Source organism: Erinaceus europaeus, chromosome 8, assembly GCF_950295315.1.
Source record: "Erinaceus europaeus chromosome 8, mEriEur2.1, whole genome shotgun sequence".
NCBI classification, from domain to species: domain Eukaryota; kingdom Metazoa; phylum Chordata; class Mammalia; order Eulipotyphla; family Erinaceidae; genus Erinaceus; species Erinaceus europaeus.
The window spans coordinates 65,746,575-65,768,180 of NC_080169.1; the positions used below are offsets into that span (position 1 = coordinate 65,746,575).

Below are 21,606 nucleotides of genomic sequence, written 5' to 3' on the forward strand. Positions count from 1 at the left end.
ACAGTGACTCTCCTTTATATTTATATTCACATATCATTGTTTATCAAGTTATTTACAACATATCCACACCTGTATAAAATAAAATAAAATATTTACTAAAGGGAAACTTTCAAAGAGATACCTCAAATTGAAAACAATTATTAAATGCCACACATAAACACTAATCTAAGAATTGGTTGAAAATTTTCTCACTGCTTGTTCTCAAATTCTTGTTATTCTACTTTTTCCCCCCAGTGGGGGATTAATAATTTACATATGCACATGGGTACAATTTCTCATTTCACCTTAATAAGTGTCTTCAAGACTCATCACCAATTTAAGTCCTTTTTCATCATTATGTACCAGGACCTGAAAACTCTCACCACATCCCTTTCACTGTCGTCCTTCCCCAGAATCCTTTGCTTAAGTGTAATACACTAAACCAGTCTACGTTTTACTTCATGTTTCTCCTTTTGATTCTTAAGTCCTGCCCACATGTGAGGTCATCAAATAGTTATCTGTTAGCGAGCATAAATCAAACCACCATCCACTGTAAGGAAGCAAAGATGTTTATTGACGAATTGCAATCCGGGCCGAGATGGTGACTGGTGTTAGTCTACCAAGCTCGACCCCGAACAGGGCTCAAACCATACAATTTATAGGAATTCAGACTACACTCAGGGAGGGGGAGCACATCACCTTATCAACCTACATCCAATAACAGGCTATAGCAAACACAAGATCCAATCATTTCAAACTTAGCAAAAGCATGATCCATTCAAAGCAAAGCGCGGGCTAGTTTCAAATATAGTAAGATCACACAACCAATAGAATTCAACCAGGCAGGGTCACCACATCCTCCTGCCATCAGCTATGACCACCCATCCGGTAGGCAGCACACCACAAAGTCTGTTCAAAGGTCCTGATAAGGCTTGTCCCCATGTAGGGTCCTTCGAACAATGGGTGGCCTTCACTGATGAGGTCCTGATAAGGCTTGTCCCCAGGCAGGGTCCTTCGAACAATGGGTGGCCTTCACTGATTAGGTCCTGCTTATTCAAGGGGGAAGGGGCAAGGAATTTTCCACCTCATACTACAAGCAACTCATACTAAAAGCACTTAACAAACAACTGCATAAAAAGGGAATTTCAAGGCTACTGCCTTTTACATTATCCTTTTCTTTCTGGCTTATCTCAATTAACATGATTCCTTCAAACTTCATCCATGATGAGGTGGAGAAGGTGACTTCTTCATTTTTAATAGCCGACCACGCACACGCACACACACACACACACACACACACACACACACACACACACACACACACACACACACTTTCTTTCTTAGCCACTCATCTGTTGTTAGACACCTAGGCTGGTTCCAAGTTTGGGCTGGTGTAAATTGTGCTGCTATGAACATAGGTCCACACAGGTAGGTTTGGATGGATATTTGTATCCTGGAGCTACATCCCCAGGAGAGGAATTGCTGAGTCATAGTGTAGGTAGTATAGGTCCATCTCTAGCCTTCTGAGACTTCTCCAGACTGTTCTCCACAGAACATGGACCAACTTACATATCTACTAGCACTGTAAAAGGACTCTGTAAATACACTAATACTCTGTTCTCTGGCTCTGAATGTGTCGTTTGCAATTCATACTACTTTAGTCTCTTCACATTTTCATTCAAATTAAATTCAGACTCTACAGGCTGATATTTGCATAACACATATTTTAGCCAAACCCTGTCATTTCTTTCACTTCACTCCTTATATAAATCTCTTTTTTCTGGAGACTCCCAACTCCATTACTTAAGTTTGTTTTCCTCACACATAGTTTCTCAAATTTACAACTTTGGGTCAGATCAAATCCATTTCCATTTTAAGTACTTTCACGAAACCTTGCACACCTAAATTCACAAATAACTGTTTTAACAGGGTGTTTTATCTAAGCTGGCAAGGGGGGGTTTTGATGAGTGAGATGCCAAATTTCACTCAGTTGTGTCAGTCTTCAAGTCTTAATATATACTAGACCCCATGTTTTGAAATACAGTAACTTTTAATAGAATGCTGTATTTCCCAGAATAAAAGTTTACTCATAATAATAAATTACTCTTTTGAAAATGGTATCATAGTTAATTTAACTAAGCTAACCATATTTGTGCTAGTTACTAAAACATTGTGTACACTTTAGTATCTATCTGGTCACCCACTGGCTTAAACTCTAATCCTTAACTTGAAATAAAGCAGCCATGCTCTGCTGGTTTTATATGAAAAGAGAAAACAAACACTGCTTATGATAGTGTCATTGACTAGGAAGGTCATTGAAGAAGTTATCAGTTGAAGAAATAATTTTGACTTGAAATTAAAAAAAAAACACTTAAGTGTAACTTCACTTTCTCTTATAATGGAATGCAGCTATTAGTAACAATCTGAGATCTTTAAATCAATAAATATGTATTTGGTATGTCAAATGTGAGGCCTGTAAGACTCATACTGTACCCCTTATATCTTTCTGTACTATTTTTCATAATGTGAGATATAAGCCAACTTTTTAAGTTTACTTCTCATAATATGAAGTGTAACCTAAATTGACCAAATGTCACCATGGTAACCACTTGATATAGGATTATCAATTTTAATTAGAAGTTTCTCTTCACAATAAATGCTGATTGGGGTAATAAAAATGTCTTAATTTCCCTGGAGAGGAGTTTGTAAGAGGCAATATTCAAATGCTCAGTAATTCTTCTCTACATTTTATAAATGATTAGTGAATCATAAAAGGTCATCTTGCTTTTAGACCAATTACTCTGCTTATTTTAGCTTTATACTCTGCCTCCACTTAAACGAAGTTACCTGTAAAATGAACATAGATATGTTCATTAAGTCTGCATAGCATTTTATTTCCCTGACCTTTCCCCATATGGAAAGTCTATGAAATTCTTAATGTTGGAGGAAGATTTGGGAATCGGAAATAACAAGCATCCACTCATTATGCTACATTGAGTGTATAATCAAATTTTAGCAAATAAGCTTTTGCTTCTCTCATCTGCTAGCCTTCTTCTAGCCTCTCTAGATATAACAAGAAAAACTTAAAATTTTGTGTTTTCCCCCATTCTTTATTATCTGTTATGTAATAATACAACAATTCAGACATCCATTTCCAATACCAGGGAAACATTTTTTAAAAGATCTGCAAATAATCAAAAATGCATATTCTAGAAATACCGTTACTGGAGCCAGGTGGTGGTGCACCTGGTTGAGTACACATATTAGAATGTTCAAGGATCTTTATTCAAGTCCCGGCTCACCACCAACAGGAGGAAGCGTCACAAGTGCTGAAGCAGTGCTGAAAGCGTCTCTCCCTATCTCTCTCCTGTCTTCTTCTCAACTTCTATCTGACTCTATTCAATAAATAAATAGATAAAATATATTAAAGAAGAAAAGAAGTGTATTACTAAATTTTAGATTAAATTTTAATAATAAATATCTCCATTGGTTACATTTATTAAGATTGTATTTCAATAATAATTACTTTGGAAACTTAGAGATATCCTTCATTTTTGTAACTCTAGTTTGTAGGATTTTTTTTTCACCTCAAGGAATAATGATGATCACTTGAATGTATAACAATTATACACTCTATTCATTGCATATGAGCCTTTGTGACTAAAGATTGTACATATGCAGTTGTGCTGTTGGAATATGCATAATATTAAATTATTTTGACACATTTTATAGTGTTGAATAAGAACCAGCATGATAATCAGGCATCTTCTTGATATGATAAAGAATTTTAGATTTTCCTACCAATAGACACTAGAGAATCATGCATGATAATTTAGTATTTATTTAAATGGTAGATATGAGACAGTAGTAGATGCTTAATCCCACAATAGAGTATACTTAAAATTATAGGTACTTAGGCCTTTATAAGTGTATATTTCACACGAATTTATGCCATGTGAAATAAGAATTGTAATGACATTTGCTTTAGAGCACTTTAAAATTAGATATAATTCATTAATAACCTGATATGATAAATATATCTCTGGTTTTCTTTTTAACACTTAGACTATTTTAAAACACTTTTCTAGAAGCATAGTGGCCATACATTCCTTTCTCAGTTAACTTATAGACTCATTTAGTAGTTTATTTTTCATACGTCTCTTCTACTCTCTGCAACATGGGGAACTGGGTGACTCTAGATGCCAAGATTAATTTAAGTACTCTATTTGCTTAATATGTTTTCCTGTCAAAGTAATATGTCTTTCCTTCTCAAGAGGAAGATCTTTGGATTTTCCATGAACTTGATGTGTCTTTTTATGTTATGTTTCATTTTTATTTGTTTGTTTGTGTTTATGCTTCTCTTGTTTCTATTGCAGTTTGGCCTTGGTATTACCAACCTACAGTTTTTACTATATAAAAGCCAAAATAGAAGAGACAATAACTCAGGCCAGATGTAAGTACTGTGAAAGCAACTTCAGGGTCTATTTGTTACCTCCTAGTGTCAGCAGCTTAAAAACTTCTAGATATTGGAATACCCAAGGCTTTTACATTTTAGTAGATGTTATTACCAAATCAAGAGCAATGATTCTAACCCATTCCAAACATGCAAGGAACAAGAAATATTCTACATGGATAGAATATGAGCAGGTACTCCAGTCTCAATGCCAGTCCCCTCCATGCTTCCCTGCTTGCTTTGTGCTCATAGAATCATTGCAACGCTATGTCCTCTGTTGCTGTCATTTTAAGGGTCTATTAGCTGGTGCAAAATGTTTCATACAGTCTCTTCATAGCACTGTGCTAGTAAAGCTTTTTCTTTATTTTCTTCCTTTTTTTGCATTTTTCAATAATAATATTGTTCTCCACATCTTCTATCTTATTTGAATAAATTAAATTGCATTTGGCTTTGGGTTGGCAACTAATATTTTATCATAATCCAAATTAATTTCTTTAAATTATATCAAAGCATCATTTATCATGTGGAGTAATTATTAACCTTAGTGCATATTTCAAATCATTATTAACTTTAATTTGGAGAATAGATGAATAGATTTTAGTGAAGTAAAATGACCATCATATCCTTTATACATCTTTTGATATTTGCTAATAACCTAAATTATTTTTGTTACGATAATGTCAAACTATTGGATATAGTTCCATTTTTGTCTGTTATATCAGACTCTAATTAAACTACAATTCATTTACTTGGGCTCCTATTTTGTTCTCATAATACATTGGGCTGATTTCTAAATTTATGTTTCTAAATTTATACTTCCACTTTCACTTGATGGGAAGATATGATGATCTTTTAACAACTAGCAACTTTGCATGAGCTGGTTCTTTACTGGGTAAATGAGGGAATGACTGGGGCCTTATATGATTGATAGATGTTTACAGGTTGATGTCATTGATATGGCACCCGCATTAACCATTTTGTAAAACAGACCCTTGAAATAACCACAATAAAGAGAGAAGACTATTGGTAATTGACAGGACATACTTTCCCATCTTCAAATATATGTCTTTTTTTCCAGAGTACAACTGTACATAAATAAACCTCTAATCTATGCACAATATTTTTATTCAAGAAAGTCATTGAATAAAATATTGTTTGTGATCCCCTTTGCTTTACCCTCTTTTTTTTGTTTCCCTGCTTTCTCTTTCTGATGGATTTTCACAGCAAAAAAGGGCAAAATGAAGGGCAAGTATTTTCTTGTTGCTCAATTTCTTTCTGTTTAGTACACTTGACATTTCTACTGATATTTTCATTCCCACTGGATATTATCCTTTGTGCTTCTCATTTGATAGAGTTTCCTCCATGATCACTCAAACCTTAGAAGCAAAAAAGGGGAAATAATATGTCTGTGTTTTCACATTCATCCTGTTTTACATTCAGCTTTTTCCTCAGGTTTAAATACATATGTGTGTTTATATTTCTACCATCTAATTCACTACTAACATGGTAAAAGTTATTAATCTACTAAAGTCTTTAATGGGTTTTTGAAAATTATTTTTATAATAATATTTCTAAAATTTTTATATTGGCATATTAAACACAACTTTGAAGTAATATTCAAATGTCACTTTTTAAAAGTTCTCTTTCTAGATTTAGTAAAAGTGAAATTTATAGACACAGTATTTCTTTATATAGCAGTTATAATACATTTTAAGCAGTTAAAATGGATTTTATTATCCTATTGTCAAGCATCAAAGATTTTTATATTCATTGGTGTGTATAAACTTAGGATATCATTATTTTTTTCTTATTAGGTTGTCATTCTAATACCTTCTTATCATAGAAACTCCATATTTAGATATTGTATTGCTTATGTAATCCTGTAACATTATCTTTGCAGATTCAGAAACTCTGAAACCAGATAATTTTGAAGAATCTGGTTATACGTTCATTGCACCAAGGTTGGTTTTTTTTTTCTTCTTGTTGTTGCTTTTTAATAACCTGTATGTATGGGCAAGTCTCCTATCAAATTTCTGAATTGTGGACATGCTTACTCTGGGCTAATTCCTTGACAAGTTATGGAACTAAAGGGAGCAAACTTAAAAACCAAACAATATACTGGTAATTCATGATTTTTTTAAATGAACATACAGTATTCTAAATAATGTGATGAATAGGTATATATGTTGATCTAGTTGAAAATAACAGTGCATCTAACAGTAATGACGAATTGTGCATTTACCTTTATGAGTATCCATGCATAAATTAATATATTCTAAAGTTTACATATGTGTATAAAATGTATACATATAGATACACACATATGCTAAGTACACATACTATATATCATAATGCTAGACAATACTAAAAATTTAATACTCTGAAAATGGCCTTATACTTTAATATAGTGATATTTTCACATGTAATTTTATTTTTCTTCCATTTTTATTTCTCATATAATCAATCCCCTTCTTCTCCTCTAATAATTATCCTCATGAACATCTCTATTTTTATGTAATATTTTGAAACCTTTTTCTGTGGCTCAAAATGGTTTCTTTCACTTATCAGTTCTTATAGTTTTTGATTCCCATTGGAAATAGTAATATTAAAATTAACATAATTCTTAGTAATCTCAGATAAATTTTGGGATAAATTATAATATCAATTTCTCACATTTTCTATTTCTTAGATTACTCGAGGAACCCAGTGAATATTAATAAAGTTGGTTTAAGGAGCTATTCTATCATTTTTGTACATCTGAATATATGTTTCTTCTGAAACACAGGAACTATATAGTGTTGCAGAAATCATCCCCAAACATGAGGCCAAAACCGGGTGTGGTAAATAGAGAGAAGCTTAATACTCTGGTGAGGGAGTGATCAGAATCTTTCCAGGAAGTTCTCTGTCCCTGCAGGCACACAGTCTTGGGCTCTGGTGCTAGCTGGATACAGGGGTCTGTTTTATCTCTTCTTGCTAGACTGGATTCCTCCCTAGCTGTCCTTAGGAATATGGAGGGAGAAGGTAGGGTAGCTGTAGTCACTGATAGCTGTGAGGCCTATCTGGCACAGAGGAAACACTGAGTTAGGCTATATGTCCCTATATCACAGAGGAAATACAAATCTCACCAGGCACATAGATTAAAATACCTACATAGGAGAATCAGGAGACTATGCACTCTGTGTTTTTCCATTTCAATATGACTTTATGAGAAACCTCTGTTCAGAAAGGAATTTAATGCCATGCCAGCAGGTCCCTGAACCTGTGTGATACCACAGTTCTAACATTTTTATTCTTCTATTCTTGGAAGATGGGGAAGTCACCACTGAACTTTTCCACTGTTCATGGAATTTCCTTCTGTGATGTGCTCCCATTCCATTCCTGGCTTCAAGCCCAAGTTCTTGTACATAGTAAGGTGTGCACCTCACAATAACTACAAAGTATATTCTTGACTTTGAGAGTGAGTCTGCTTGGATTTCCTTCAGTGTTTGAAACTGTTTCACCACTGGTGAAGCTTTTCCTGCAGGTGGGGGCCAGAGGTTTGGATCCTTGTACATTTTAACTTGCGCACTTAGCCAGGTGCACCACTGCCTGCCTGGCCCCACAATATTTTTTGTTTGGAGAATTTTTTTTCTGTGTTGCCTCAGTCAATAAAATGTCCTCTAAAAGATCCAGTCCTGAAACCTTTTAATTGTCCTTACTTCCTATCTTTATAGCTAACTTCTATTTCTAATCAGTCATTAGATACTGCAAAATATAATTTCCCTTTCCCTTTCTGTTTTGGCTGTATATAACACATACTTGTTACTCATGTGTGTGTGTGTGTGTGTGTGTGTGTGTGTGTGTTATTGGAGTCTTTTACATGTGTAGTTTCCACTGTTCCAAACAATTTGTTCCTTCAGATAGAGAGGGGCCAGGCAGTGGCACACCCGATTAAATGTACGTATCATCTATGTGCAAGACCCTGGTTTCAAGCCCCCACTCCATTTGAAAGGGGAATGCTTCTTGAGTGGTGAAGAAGGTCTGCAGGGTCTGTCTTTCTCTCCTTCTCTCTATCTCACCTCCCTTCTCAATTTCTCTCTGTCCTGTCAAATAAAAATAAATGGCCACTTGGAACATTGGGTTCATAGTGCAGATGCTGAGTAGCAGTGATATAACCTTGGTGGCAAAAAAAAAAAAATATGAATGAAAGAAAAAAAGGAAGAAAGGAAAGGAAGGAGAAAGAGAGAGAGGCTGTTGAACCAAAATTTCTTCCATGTATAGCCACAACACCTCTGTGGTACCAGAGCTCAAATCTGAGTCCCACCTAAGGCAAGACTGCAGATACTCTAGCCAGTGATCTGTCTCTCTGGTGTACTACACACTAAGTTCCAAACTCCACAATCTGAAAGTTTTCACCTTCACTATATATGTCATTTTTGATGACTGCCTTATAGAATCTTACATTTCTTTTGCTAGAACACTAAACAGATTTTGTTTAATTATTTCCTATCTGCCATTGTATTCAAGTGTCTGACACAAAGTTGTTGCTAAGAATATATTTGATAACAATAATATGTGAAGAATACTACAAAAAAACTGATTATTGATAATGCCTGGAATCTTTATCTTTTTCCCCCATCATTGTGGCATTATCACTCTGATTCAACTCCCTTCAGACAGAAAGAAAGAGAGTATAAAAGGGGAAGAGGAAAGATACCATAGTAGCAAAATTTCTGTGCAGTGAGGGCCAGGTGAAAACTGGTTCCTGCACATGACAAGCAGTCATACTGTCCAGGTAAATCAGTCTTACATACAATCCTTCAGGCATTCTCTTGATACAAATAACTTTGACAATGTAAAACTACTGGATACAGTTTTAGCTGGAAAGGAAAATAAAGGGACACGCATCAGAGCATATACTTTCCCATGCACCTGGACCCAGGTGTGAGTCACACTCCCATGTGGGAGCACCTGCTCAAGGGAAGCTTTACAAGCAGGACAGTGGTGTCTCTGACTCTACCTCCCTGTCTCTCACTCTCTAGCTTAAAACAAACAAACAAACAAACAAAAAAGTCTGGCAGGATTGGTCAAATATTGTAAGTGCCAAGTCCCAGCAAAAATGATGTTGGCAAAGTAAAAGTTTAAAAGGAGTATTATGGGAATATATGCTTTAAATGAAATTATGTCTGCTATATTGATAACTCTCTCCCTCCATTTCAAACTGTCATTTTTTCCCTGGACATCTTTTTTCACCCATTTATTACGTTTTCTAAATAGCAAACTTATTAAATTAGAAAGATTCTAGCTCGTCGGATTTAATTCTAATAAATTAAAAAAATAATTTTCAAACATTGACCACTAGACAAGATGGAAAATATGGCATATATCCAGATACTCAGAAGATAAATATATCTCATTTACAAACCCCAGTTTCTAAACAGTTCATTTCATTTAGTTTATCAAGGGCTAGCATGTGGGGCATTTTTGTAGCCTATCTCTGAGTACCATTCTGACTGAGGAATTTGTGTAAGTGGCTAGAGATGCAGAAATTAATTTGTGAGATAAATCATTGAGTGGCCACATCAATTAGCATATGCTAAGCCCTTTACATACATGATATTTACTGTGCAAAGTAACTCAATAGCAAATTGGTGTTATTCTCTCATCTCACAGACCAAGAAATAGTTTTAGAGGAGATGCATAACATAGGGTTTTAAGTAATTTCTACTATATGGTATAAATGCACTTTGGATATGTGCATGTTAATCAACAGTGAAAGAAAACTTGCTACCTCTGAGGAAAATATTTTTTTGTATGTACCATTTCCTTAAAAAGTGAGTATGCAGTGGGCATTTGAAGTGTTATGGACATTAAAGTGATTAGAAAAATATCAGCAAGAAGTGTAGAGATGTATATGGTACAGTACAACAGTATATACTGTGTCACTGAAATTAATGGGAAGTAGTGTTGCAAAATTAGAAAATACAGACCATCTTTTTATCCCTTCATACATCTTTGGGTACTTGGGTTATTTCCATATCCTGATTGTTACATATAGTACCCAGTGAACTTAGGCATCTATATTAGCTCTTATAAAAATTTTATTTGCTTTCTCTGGATAAATATATAGGGGAGGAATTCTCAAATCATATGGTAGGTCTTTGATTTTGTTTGTTTTTGTCTTCGTTCTTTTGCAACAAACATTATTGGTTGGCCTGGAGCACGAACAACTCCACCTAAGCAGTGTTGTTTGTTTGTTTTTGTTTGCTTTTCCCTTTTCTTTTTTCTTCTTTTTAGTAGCGGGCACACGTTGGAGTGGGAGAGAGAGAAAAGGAGGATGTGGTGGAAACAGAGAAAGAGAAAAGAGAGTGAGCCTTACAACACTATTGCACTGCTCACTCATGTGGCTTCCCTCATAGGTGGGGGCTGGTGACTTAAACCTGTCTTTGCCTTGGTGACTTATATGCTCTACTGGGTAAATTTTTAATATTTTGAGGTAACTCCATATTGATTTCCTTAGGGCTAGACAAATTTATACTCCCACCTACCGAGAAAAAGAGTGCTTTCTCCTTCATATTTTCATCAGCACTGCTTTGCCATGTATGTAACCCAGATACAAATGCAGCCCCTACTGCATTGAAGGAAGCTTTGGTACTGTGAATGGTTTCTTTCCTTCTTCCTACCTCTCTCTCATGTTTTTTTTTTTTTTACTTTACACACTCCACAAATTTGAACATTATTATGCATCAGAAGATTAATAAATTCTTTAGACTATTTTAAAACTGAGTATGTTAAGCCAACAAAGATTTTTTTTTTTTAAGTGCATGATTGTATTGTATAAAATGACTGCTAGCAATGCTAAAAACTTTCTATTACAGAGGCCAAAGTTGCTTTGGACTTGGAGATTTACAGCAAAAACAAAAACAATGTCTACAAAGTAAAAGTTCAAAGCACAATGAATTGCTTAAACACACTAATCAGGTCTGATGAAGGCTTAACTTCACCTGTGGTCTCAATCATTTGCTAATTAGGTGCCTTTAGATACTTTTTTTTTTTTTGCATTCTGAATTCTCTCTCTCTATTTTTTAATTTTATAGGCAGCAAGAAATTGAGGGTGTAGGGGAGATACAGAGGGAGAAAGAAACACCTGCAGTATCTGCTTCATTGATCCTGAAACTTCCCCCCTGCAGGTGGGGAGCAAAGACTGGAGCCAGGGTTCTTGTGCCTGGTAATTGTGCACTTAACCAGGTGCACCACCAGGCCCCTGAATTTTCTTTTTTGTTTCCTTACCTTTATACATCTAGGTAAGGTTTTTTTTGGGATTAAGTGAGCAAAGATAATTTAGAAATTACTGTTAAAGTTATAAAGATGAAAGCCTTTTAAAAATCATTTTAGTGATAATATTTTCACCATTTTATTATTATTTTTTTTGCCTCCAGGGTTATTGCCAGGGCTTGTCCTGGAGACCATTCCCCCCCCCCTTTTGTTGCCCTTGTTGTTTCATCATTGTTGTGTTTATTATTATTGTTGTTGTTGCTGTTGTTGGATAGGACAGAGAGAAATCGAGAGAGGAGGGAAAGACAGAGAGGGGGAGAGAAAGATAGATAGCCTGCAGATCTGATTCACTGCCTGTGAAGCGACTGCTCTGCAGGTTGGGGATCTGGGGGCTCAAACCACGATCCTTACTCTGGTCTTTGCGCTTCGTGCCACGTGTGCTTAACCCGCTGCACTACCGCCCAACCCCAATACTGTGTGATTTTTAACTCAATGTCTTGACCTTTTACTTCCACAGTCCTGTTTCCAAACCAAATAATATTTTAAGAAGAAGCAAAACAATACTGTCAATAACTGAATGGATATAAATTTATAAGCTCTCTAAGCCTTGTGTCAAAAAGTTTCCATAAACCAAGAAGTTTAGAGTTTTGTTTGCTTGTTTTGGAAGTTTTGGCACTCTTTTCCTTTCAACTCTCTGAGATTTTATATTTAGGCAATGATTTGGCATCTGAAAATGTTAACTTTTTAATTGCACTTTGTAATAAATAGTCTATTATCCAGTTAGTTTATGTACCGACAGAGCTATCATAATTGCATATATAATAACATGTATCCATTTATTTGATACAAGATAGAGTGTATCATTTTATTTGTTGCCTTACACTTACTCTGAATTTCTAAAACACTTAGAAAAAAAGTTTTCAAAGAATGACTCTCAAACCCAATCAGTTCCAGAAGCCCTTTAGAGAATCTGCAAGGTTACAGCTATTTTCATTTTTATTAGTGGTTTAATATTGATTTACAAAATTAGGAGATAACAGGGAGAGAACTCCACACTATTCCCACCACCAGAGTTCTGTGTCCTGAGTCCCTCTTTTGGAAACTGCAGTAGTTTTCCCAAGGTCACAGATATGTGTTGACTAATATTTCCAGAAATACTTACATAAATATATATTTGCTCATTTGTTCAATTGTCTTCCTTCTCTTCCTTTCTAAGTCACAGCACACCTATTGCTACTTCTAATGTCCTTCCTTTTTTCCTTTTCTCTCTCCGGATCTTGGGGTCTTTATGAAAATTCATGACCTTTTTGGAGTTCAGAGCCCTCAACATCTCTGGATCTTGGGGTCTTTATGAAAGTTCATGAGCTTTTTGGAGTTCAGAGCCCTCATCATCTTCCCCTAAGATTTCTCCCCCTTGGGTGGTATGGATCAAAATATTTTTATGGATTGCAGAAGGTAGGAGTTGTGGCTTCTATGATAGGTTATTTAGATATAGCATTTTATACTTTCTCAAAAATCTACCAAACGAACTTTGACAACAAGTAAGACAACAGCTAAGTATAGTATATCAAATAAAGTATGTATTTTCTAACAAAAGTTAGAATATTTGAGAAGTTACATTCTTTTCCTGTGGTATAATATGTCCTCAGTAGTTGTAGACTTCTCTGTTAAGATCAGTGCTGATATTAAGGAATATGAAAATTTTAATTATATAATGAATAGAATGTGTCATTTGGATGATTTGCTTAAGTAATGTTTTTCAAATAGTCATCTTATGATGCTATAAAATAATGGATGGATGAAAATATTCAATGTATAAGGTAATTTATTAAAACTTAATTTCTTAGTATATAAAAAGTTAATTGTAACTGTTTCTGATCCCATGTTACAATTAACTACAAAGGAATTACAAATAATTAAGCTTTAATGTGTTGTCAAAGGTAGATAGTTAAAAATAACTATTGAAACCACCTTTTCCAGCTGCATGCATTTATTATGTAGACATACTTCACACACTAAGACAAACACTTGCTATTAATTGAAGTAGTACATCTATTAAGTCAGAAATTAAGGAAATTTCCATATAAGTAAATCAATGCGAACTTTTTCACTAGTGTATTTTTAAAATTATTATTTTCTTATATTATCATAATGGTTTCATTATCTTAATATAAATTTTATCAAATTCCTCTAGTTATAATGGCTCATCGCTGATATTAAACAAAACGTATTTGTCATACATCAGGCTTACATTAAATTTATCAATGTGTACATGAAAGCTGTAAATTAATGCATTATATAATGATAATGATGTCTTAAGAAAATGAAGTACCTACTGTTCAAAGTCCAAATGCTAATCTAACCTAAATGTAAATCTCATTACTTATTGCCAAATTATTGATCCTTAATAAAGATAAAGAAATAGAGGTAAAGAGAAGCCAACGTTTTACAAAAACTTAACAGTTAACTAAAGAAAAAAAAAAGTTTTCACTACCATTACCTTGTCCATTTTTTATTTGAATTTTGAAACCTGTTACTTTTTTGCAGAGATTACTGCAATGACCTTAAAATATCAGAAAACAACACTGAATTTCTTTTAAATTTCAATGAGTTTATTGATAGAAAAACTCCAAACAACCCATCATGTAAGTATATATTTATTCTTAGTTAATGCATGCATGGTTATATCCAATCTGGCCAGTTTTGATTAATGTGTTGATGCGCCTCTCCTCTCCTCCCCTCCCCTCCCCTCCCCTCCCCTCCCCTCTCCTCTCCTCTCCTCTCCTCTCCTCTCCCCTCCCCTCCCCTCCCTTCCCCTCCCCTCCCCTCCCCTCCCCTCCTCTCCTTCCCTCCCTCCCTTCGCCTTCCTTCCCCTTCCATACCCCCTTCCCTCCCCTGCCTTCCCTTCTCCCTTTACTGCTATCCATATAATCAAAAAGGAGAGACTTAGGTGATTACATAATCATTTACAGACTTGATATTTTATTTGATGTTTATTTAAGAAGAGCTAATAGACATAATCGATAGTTATTCTAATGTTATCAGAAAGATAAAGCTAACTCTAAAAGTAGTATACGGTTGAAATCTGTGGTCTAGTTTTTTAAAGCAGGTAAGTAACATTGAATTTTACTTTGTGGAAAAAAATGTGGTTAATCCATCAGTAAAGTAACAGTTCTTACCTAATGCATAACTTATACGCTTATGCTATATAGAGTTGTTCTTAATAGCTCCCCTTTTTGGAGCTAAAGTAAAAATAAGACTGCCTCTGTGTAAAACTTCATACAGTAAGACATTAAAATATATTAAATATTTTAGAGATATATTTCATGCTTATAGTGTAAATATTTGTAACACTGATTACAGATTAGAAATAGTTTCCTACTTTATTTTACCTGAAATGATAGCATATAATTAAGAAATATCAATTGCCTTCTAATTTTGAAATTTTTTAAAAATAAGAGAATGGCAAAGTCTTTAGCTAACAATATAGCTCACTTGAGAGTGTACCTATGTTATGCACATGACCCAGGCTTGAGCCTAACTTTCACTGAACAGGGGAAAGATTCCTTCAGTGTCATGGTATCTTTTGGCCTCTCCATCTCTCTATTTCTATCTAAAAAAGTCAGCACAGAGTAATGAAGTTCCAGTGATGATTAAAATAGAGAGATAAACCTCATTTCAGTATATTCTAGGAACTAAAATATGCACTAAATAGATCCATTAATCCTATATGAAAGATATATTAGCTTAAAATAATCAAAGCCAAGCAAAATGTTTTTTAGCCTATTCAGCTCTTACTTCTTCTAGCAGTTAAGAGAGTAAGACCGTATATTCCTGATCTGAGTAAAGTTTATTGTAAATAAGAGTTTTCAGATTACTTCAGAACTTCATGAGTTTAGGGCTGACAAGACAGAAGAAAGCGAAGAAGACAAATATTTTCATTTCAGAATGTGTGTTTATTTATTATTTATTATATTTGAGGGCATGGAGTTATGTTTATTTTATGTTAATGGTTTATAGGCCAATTCCTATCAGACCTGCACCAAGAATGTATATTTATTAACTCCCGTTCTCATCTACTTTTTCCTTCTATTACCACTGAGATGATTTTGAGCTAAAATGCTAAAATGGTCTTCAGTTATTCCAGAAATAAGAACCTGAAACCTGTCATCAATACTAGCAGATTATAAAACTCAGCTTTGGGATAATTCTTATCTGTGAAAAATAATTCTGTTCTTTGTCCAAAACAACAGGATGATATATGATAATATATAGCTTTGTGTATAAAGTTGTTCATGAAATTAGGAATTTTTGAATCACTATACTAACATATAGAAAAGCTGTTTATTCACTGTTTCTTGACTGCCATAGTTTGTTTATCTTTTTGTTGTCTTTACAAAATATTTTTCCTCATTTGGAAATGGTTTGTCCAATATAATTCTTATGTTCATATTCTGAAAAGAAAGTATGTGACAAGATGAAAATGTTAAGCATGGAGGCCAGCTGGTGGCACACCTAGTAGCATGCATGTCATAATGCACAAGGACCCCAGTTTAAATCTCTGCTCCCCAGCAGTGGGGGATGGGGTAAAGTGGTATGGGTGGGATGACTTCCCAAGTAGTTAAGTAGTGCTCCAAGTGTCTCTCTTTGTCTCCTTATCTTCTCTTCCCCTCTATTTCTATCTCCATTTAAAATTAATTAATTAGTTAATTAATTAGTAATTAAATTTAAAAATAAATTTTAACAAGTATATAGGCATACCATATAAGAATGCATTTTTAAATTCTTAAGAACATTGTCTAATTTGTTTTTGTGAATAGAGAATTTCTTTATTTATTTAATAGTTTATTTATTTATTTTATTTTAAAACTATGTTTTATAATTGAAACTATTTTTTTCTGCCCTAGGTAATACAGATTTGATTAATAGAGTCTTACTGGATGCAGGCTTTACAAATGAACTTGTCCAAAATTATTGGAGTAAGCAGAAAAATATGTAAGTATTTTTCTTATTAATAAAAACATATATTCTCTGTTTAAGTTTAGCTGCTCTCTGAGAAATTTTTAGAAAGTGGGTCCCATCAATGTGGCATATATTATTTATCTTCAATAGTAAATTCTAAAAAAAAAATCATTCTGCAGTTGTTGACAACTTACATTTTCAGTTATGGATATATGCATCAAGACTAACATGTGCCATGACTCAGTTCTGTATATATGCATTGCAATGTAGAGCTTTGCAACACTTTATTTATTTTTTTACAAGATGCACATATTCTTTTAAAATATGTTTTGCCTTCTTCCCTTTCTCCAGTCTCCTCTGCTTAGAGTTCATAAAATTCAATAGTAACCTTTGGAATTACATTATAATGTAAAAATGAAGTGAAGTTGATGTGTTTGACTTTCAGTGTCTGTAGTAAAGGAAGATTTGTAAATATTCAGCTGCCTTTTAATTAGCACTACTATATAACCTTCCTCGAAAGTGGAAAAAACTCTGGATCTCATCGTTTGCCATCTCTCCTCTATACACCTCCAGTAAATCATCAAATTCTAAGAACAGTGTCTTCCTCTGTTCCTCATACTTAGGAGTCTAATTTTCCATTTCTAGAATGTTAGGGCAATTGATTTTTTTAAATATATTTTTATTGGAGGATTGATGATTTATAGTAAATACAGTGAGCTATTTGCCAACTCAACAACTGATTTTTCTGCTTTTAATACTTTCCATTTCTCTATCCACAGTTCCCATCATATTTTTCACACAGTTAATCCTTACCAGTTTACTTGTTAGTTAAAAGTTCTAACTTCATGGTAAAGGGAAAGTGTCCACATGCATTTCAAGCTCATTCATTCATGAGGTGGTCATTCATAGGGAATTTCTACTTAAAATTTTTCTTTACTTCCCATTGTTTTTCACCTTGAACCATATATAATTTACTTTGTTCTAAAGAGACAGAGATACTACAGACAGATACAGAGAGAGACTGGAGCACTACTCGGCTCTGTTTTATGACAGTGTGTGGATTAAACCTGGAACTTTGGAGCCTCAGGCATTTGCATAAGCATTATGCTATTTCTCTCACCCAAGAACTCTCAAACATTTTTCTGTTATGTACTTTTCTCTTGGATAGTGCAACCACTAAAATGTGACTTTGAATATTTGGCTACTTTTGACTTCTTTAGAGTTGATTTCACTTTTTCTTTGTCTCACCAGCAGCTAAGTGATAACTTAAGAAAAGATAAAGTGAATAAATTACATCCTGTGTTCTATTCTAGAAAGGGAGTAAAAGCACGGTTTGTTGTGACTGATGGTGGGATTACCAGAGTTTATCCAAAAGAGTAAGTTTAAATCAAGTGCAAAAATCAATGCATTATAAGAGACTAGTCCACTATATAAATATTTCATTCTTCAGAGAAAATAAACATCATTACAATAATGGTTTGGAGTAATTAGAACAATGTGTTTATACTATGTACTTGCATTATTAATATAATTCATAAATTTGAAATGATATGTGATAACTTAGTAATATTTTAATTTTCACTAGTATTTCAAATTTTAGAATATTACAAATATTTTTCTATTGGCAGTCACATACAAATCTAGTGAAATGAGCACAGTGATTATATCCTTTGACAATCTTTGTATAACACATCATTGTTTTTACTGTCCTTAAACAGATTTTATTTCTGTTAACCTTGAAAATAAACTATATTAAGGTGAACTAGCTAAGCACCAAGGGTCTATTAATATCGAGTGGCCTTCTAGCCAAGTAATTTGGTTAGTAAATGAAAGAATAAGATTAGCAGTCAACTTTTTGGTTAGTAAATGAAAGAATAAGATTAGCAGTCAACTTTTTCTGAACTTTAATATTATTTTATGATGATATATTGTTTTCTAATGAGTATCAATTACACTATCTATTACCACTAACTTCCTTAGACATTCCTGGGATTTATTTAGACATATCTGTAGTGTTTAATGATAGCTACAAAAAGGAAAGTAGGTATGAGGTAGACAAAGAATATAAATGATGAGTGGTTTCCTCCTTAGGGCCGGAGAAAACTGGCAAGAAAACCCAGAGACTTATGAGGACAGCTTCTATAAAAGGAGTCTAGATAACGATAACTATGTTTTCACTGCTCCTAATTTTAACAGTAAGTGTTGCTTTGAAATTCAACTTTCTGAATTCCATTTTTTAAAACAAAGTATGGCTACTTCTGTTTTCCACAATTATTATATTTTATGTTAAATATTCTTTAAAATCATTATTATCTATATGCAGCATACAAGGCATTGGAAAAATAGAAACTCTGAGTCCAGGTGGTGGTGCACCTGGTTGAGGAAGATGTTACAGTACACAGCGACTCAGGTTCAAACCCCCAGTCTCTACCTATAGGGGAGAAGCTTCACAAGTGGTGAAGCAATGCAGCAGGTGTCTCTCTTTCCCTCTCTAGCACTTCTTTCCCTCTTGATTTATGTCTCTAGCCAATAAATAAATACATAAATAAAATACTTTTTAAAATAAACGTCTATTTTGTTGAGATAAAATGCATACATGGGGAATAGCCATCAGTAATACAGCAATAACATATCTATAAGCATGCATAACCCCTAAAACACATTTAGATGATCCTCATTTCCAACCTACATTATTAATAAGCATTCTTCAGTATATGTTTAAGGTAGACTAAATTGCTGTTTTATCATTTCAGTTTAACACGTGTAATATTAATACATACACTACTAAGAGAAACTAATAATAGTCCATGTTTTTAAATACTTTTGAGTGACCTCACAACATCTCTGATGCTAGTTGTTATTTACCTCATTTTTGCTAGTTGTGAGACTTAAGTTATGAGAATTTCTGAGTTTTGTCAGTGACGTATATCTTATAAACTACGATGACAATTTTATCAATCTAAAGTTAAGTTTCCTTGGATGCTTCATCCAGCTTCTCATATTGTAGCAAATATCATGAAGCAGTGACTTGTCATGGATCCATTATTTTGTGAAAGGGGATGCATAGGCTGCATATACTTCACATCCCAAAGTCAAATGAATACAAACCAATTTCATGCATGCTGTTTAGTTTTTTAAATAGAGGGAAAGGAGAACACAGATCTCTATAACTTATCTATGCTAAAATGTAAAATGCCATCTACCTATAATTTAAATGAAGTCAATATTAATTGATTTATCTATAACCATGTTTTTGTTTTTCAGAAAGTGGACCTAGTGCTTATGAATCAGGCATTATGGTAAGCAAAGCTGTAGAAATATATATCCAAGGAAAACTTCTAAAACCTGCAGGTAAGCATTTAAATTGTAAAAACACATGACTATGAAATTAAACTTGATTTGATATTTATATTATAGAAGAGCCACCATAAGACCTCAACCAAAATAAAACAAAAATATGCAAATTTTAACAAAACTATAATGAGTTACCTATGAAACTGTGGTACAGTTGATGCTATATAGTGAGAACTAATAAATTCAAAGAAGTTCTTTATTCACTCAAATGTTCATCTCTCACCGCAGTAGCTTCTGTTCCTTTATTTATTTTCCTGTTCATATGTTATTGACATAAAAAGTCAGTTTATCAAAATTTTGGTAGGTTTACTTTATTTTTATTTTTTATTATATTTCATTGATTTGCTACAGACAGAAATCAAGAGGAAAAAGGAGCTAGAGAGGGCTAGAGACAGAGAGACACCTGCAGCACTGCTTTACCACTTGCAAAGCTTTCTTCCTGCAGGTGGGGACTTTGAACTTGAACCCGAGTCCTTGTGCATTGTAACATGTGTACTCAACCAGGTGTGCCACCACCCAGCCCTGACGTTTACTCTTTAAATTAAATTTCAAGTACACAAAAGGTTATATGGCCAAGGATATGAATAGATATAATAATTTTAATATGAACCACTAAGTTTCTGTCATTGGTAATAAAAAATTGTAGAATATCTATATTTTGTCCAAAACTTGCTAATTTAGCAAAATTGAACAAATCAAAAAGTCAAACACATTAAATCACAAAACTGAACACAGATAAGAGTTGGAAAATACTGGAATGAGTAAATACAATAAAGTAAAAGTATTATTTTTCATAGTGTGATTCAATATTATTTGAATTTTTAAAAAAGGCACAAATTAGGCCAGATTGAGAAGGATGGTATATTTTCTGGATTCTGTTTGTTTTTTAAAAAGGGGGAGATTGAAGGGAAGGAGAGAGATACCTGCAACACTTCTTCACCACTCACGAAACTCCATCCCCTGCCTGCCAGGACTAGAATCCAGGTCTTTGAGCATCATACAAGCACACTCAACCAGTGTGTGCTACTGCCTAGACTCTCTAGCTCTGTTCTGAGAATAGTTTTACTATCAGTGGTTCACCTACACATTATTTTTCCGTCTACTAATATCTTTATTCACTCACGTGTTCACTTTCTCACTGCAATGGCTTTCAGTTCATTTATTTATTTACTTTCCTATTCAACCCACCCATCAATAACTACACCTAAGGGGGTAGGAGGTAAAGGCAGCCAATTAAAACAGTTCATTTGAAAATTTTTAAAGCCATTTTCAACATCATCATTTTTTTAGTTTAATATATAAATGATAATGCATAAACTGAACTGTGAGTTTGATGTTTTTCTCATAGATTATGAGCTACTAGCATACTACTTAATAGAAATATCAAAAAATTTAACTACTAAACAATATATCCAACTCAAATTTAATGCAATTGTACAAAATATACAAATTTCCATATAGTAGATATTATATACCCACTAAAAGCAGTTGTCTGTACTTTGAATTAATGTGAATAATCTTTTCAATGTGTAGATGTAATTCCTTCCCTTTTTTTTTTATTTCACAAAACATAGATCAGCCTGCTCACGGTTTGTGAAATGTAA

The 21,606-nt window shown here is 33.8% G+C and overlaps 1 protein-coding gene across 6 annotated transcripts in view; it reads left to right on the forward strand.

Moving 5' to 3' along the window:
* The window catches only part of CACNA2D1 (calcium voltage-gated channel auxiliary subunit alpha2delta 1), a 539,106-nt gene that overhangs the window by 492,207 nt on the left and 25,293 nt on the right, over positions 1-21,606 (forward strand). For 3 of the 6 annotated variants that reach the window (XM_016190308.2, XM_007527908.3, XM_016190311.2), the window contains 8 exons: positions 4,356-4,432; positions 5,657-5,677; positions 6,333-6,393; positions 14,234-14,331; positions 16,594-16,681; positions 17,962-18,024; positions 18,740-18,843; positions 19,913-19,999. In XM_016190308.2, coding sequence (XP_016045794.1) covers positions 4,356-4,432; positions 5,657-5,677; positions 6,333-6,393; positions 14,234-14,331; positions 16,594-16,681; positions 17,962-18,024; positions 18,740-18,843; positions 19,913-19,999 — 599 coding nt within the window. The remainder of the gene's footprint in view (positions 1-4,355; positions 4,433-5,656; positions 5,678-6,332; positions 6,394-14,233; positions 14,332-16,593; positions 16,682-17,961; positions 18,025-18,739; positions 18,844-19,912; positions 20,000-21,606) is intronic. The other 3 variants (XM_016190309.2, XM_016190313.2, XM_016190310.2) reach the window with 1 other exon arrangement.